Here is a 1,577-nt window from a genome sequence, read left to right on the forward strand (position 1 = left end):
GCCTTTGCTCCACTAATATTTCCTTAGCTACCGAGAGTCAGGTACTGCGCCGCGTAGCGTTGCACAAAGCACGAAAATTACTATAATTTGATTAGGGAGGGTGCTGGGGACTGAACCCCATTCCTCAACTCATCCTCTGACAACCCCCACTCCCCTCAATCAGACCCTGTTCCAGGCGCAGGCGTTCGGGACCCAGCCCCTACCTGGGACGCAGGTGTGGAGCAGCAGCAGCAGTGGCAGCAGCAGCGGGTGACCCATGTCGCGAGGGCAGCTCCTGTGCGCGGGGTCCCTGCACTTCTTCTCTCCTTCTGGCCTCAGGAAGGAGGCAGTTTTGTGGCCCCAGGGGCTCCTCCCAGACGTTTTGTGAAAGAGCGAGTCAGCCCCAGATGCGTGGGCGCCTCCCCCTCCTCCCGTAGGAACCTCCTCCGCCCCAAACTTCCCTTCCCGGGGCGCGGCCAGCTGGTGGTGAAGGGGTTGGCTCGGCCCTGACTCATGGAGCTGTGGTCACAGCTGTGTCCCCAGACTGCCTGGGTGCAAATCCCAGTTCTCTCTCTTCCTAATGTGGGACCCGGGGCATTCGCTCTCCACTGCTGTAAAATGAGGATAAAAGCTTTGACGGTAAATATGAATGTGGCTGATTATTAGCTAACAGGATTTTTGTTAGTTTTGTCAGGAGGGATAATGTCCTTATCTAGAGAGGCATCCTGAAATATGCATCTCTTAAACACTTAACACACTTAACCCTTGCTTTGCTTCCTGCTGTGTCCCCAGCTCCTGGACCAGTGCCCAGCACAAAGTAGGTCCTTGGTAAATGTTAAAAGAATGCGTTGAGCCCTCCATTTCGGCCAGCAGCTATTCCAAGCATTGCACCTACATTAAAACACTTAATGGTGAAACCCTGTCTCTACTAAAAATACAAAAATTAGCCGGGCGTGGTGGTGTGCGCCTGTGATTCTAGTTACTTAGGAGGCTGAGGCAGGAGAATCGCTTGAACCCGGGAGGCGGAGATTGGGTTGCAGTGAGCCGAGATCGTGCCACTGCACTCCAGCCTGGCACAGAAGGAGACTCCGTCTCTAAAAACAAACAAAAAACACTTCAGCCAAAAATGTAAAAAGATACACTGTTACGACAATGGCTTTGTGCTTAGGTGGATTCTTTTTTTTTCTTTTTTCTTTTTCTTTTCTTTTTTTTTTCCAGATGCTCACTAGAGTATTTAGGGGTGAATGTGACTGATGTCTGCATTTTTTGTTGTTGTTTTGGAGATTTTTGGGTTTTTTTCTTTTTCTTTTGTTTTCATTTTGATGTCTGTATTTATTTTATAATACTTTAGAAGAGGTCAGATGAGGTGGTTCATGTCTGTAACACCAATGCTTTGGGAAGCCAAGGCAGGAGGATCACTTGGGGCCAGGAGTTCAAGACCAGCTTGGGAAACATAAAGAGACCTCGTCTTTCCAAAAAAAAATTAAAAATAAAATAAAATTAGCTGGGTGCAGTGGCCTGTACCTGTAGTCCTAGGTAGTTGGGAGGCTAAGGTGGGAGGATCGCTTGAGCCTGGGAACTGGAAGCTGCAGTGAGCT

General features: G+C 49.2%; 1 protein-coding gene across 1 annotated transcript in view; it reads right to left on the reverse strand.

The window, feature by feature from the left end:
• PLAUR (plasminogen activator, urokinase receptor) overlaps positions 1–482 on the reverse strand; it is a 38,074-nt gene extending 37,592 nt beyond the window's left edge. Inside the window, exon 1 of the mRNA XM_011997708.1 lies at positions 204–482. Coding sequence (XP_011853098.1) covers positions 204–258 — 55 coding nt within the window. The 5' untranslated portion in view covers positions 259–482. The remainder of the gene's footprint in view (positions 1–203) is intronic.
• Positions 483–1,577: the final 1,095 nt, after the last annotated feature.

The sequence above is a fragment of the Mandrillus leucophaeus genome, unplaced genomic scaffold (genome assembly GCF_000951045.1).
Source record: "Mandrillus leucophaeus isolate KB7577 unplaced genomic scaffold, Mleu.le_1.0 Scaffold546, whole genome shotgun sequence".
NCBI classification, from domain to species: domain Eukaryota; kingdom Metazoa; phylum Chordata; class Mammalia; order Primates; family Cercopithecidae; genus Mandrillus; species Mandrillus leucophaeus.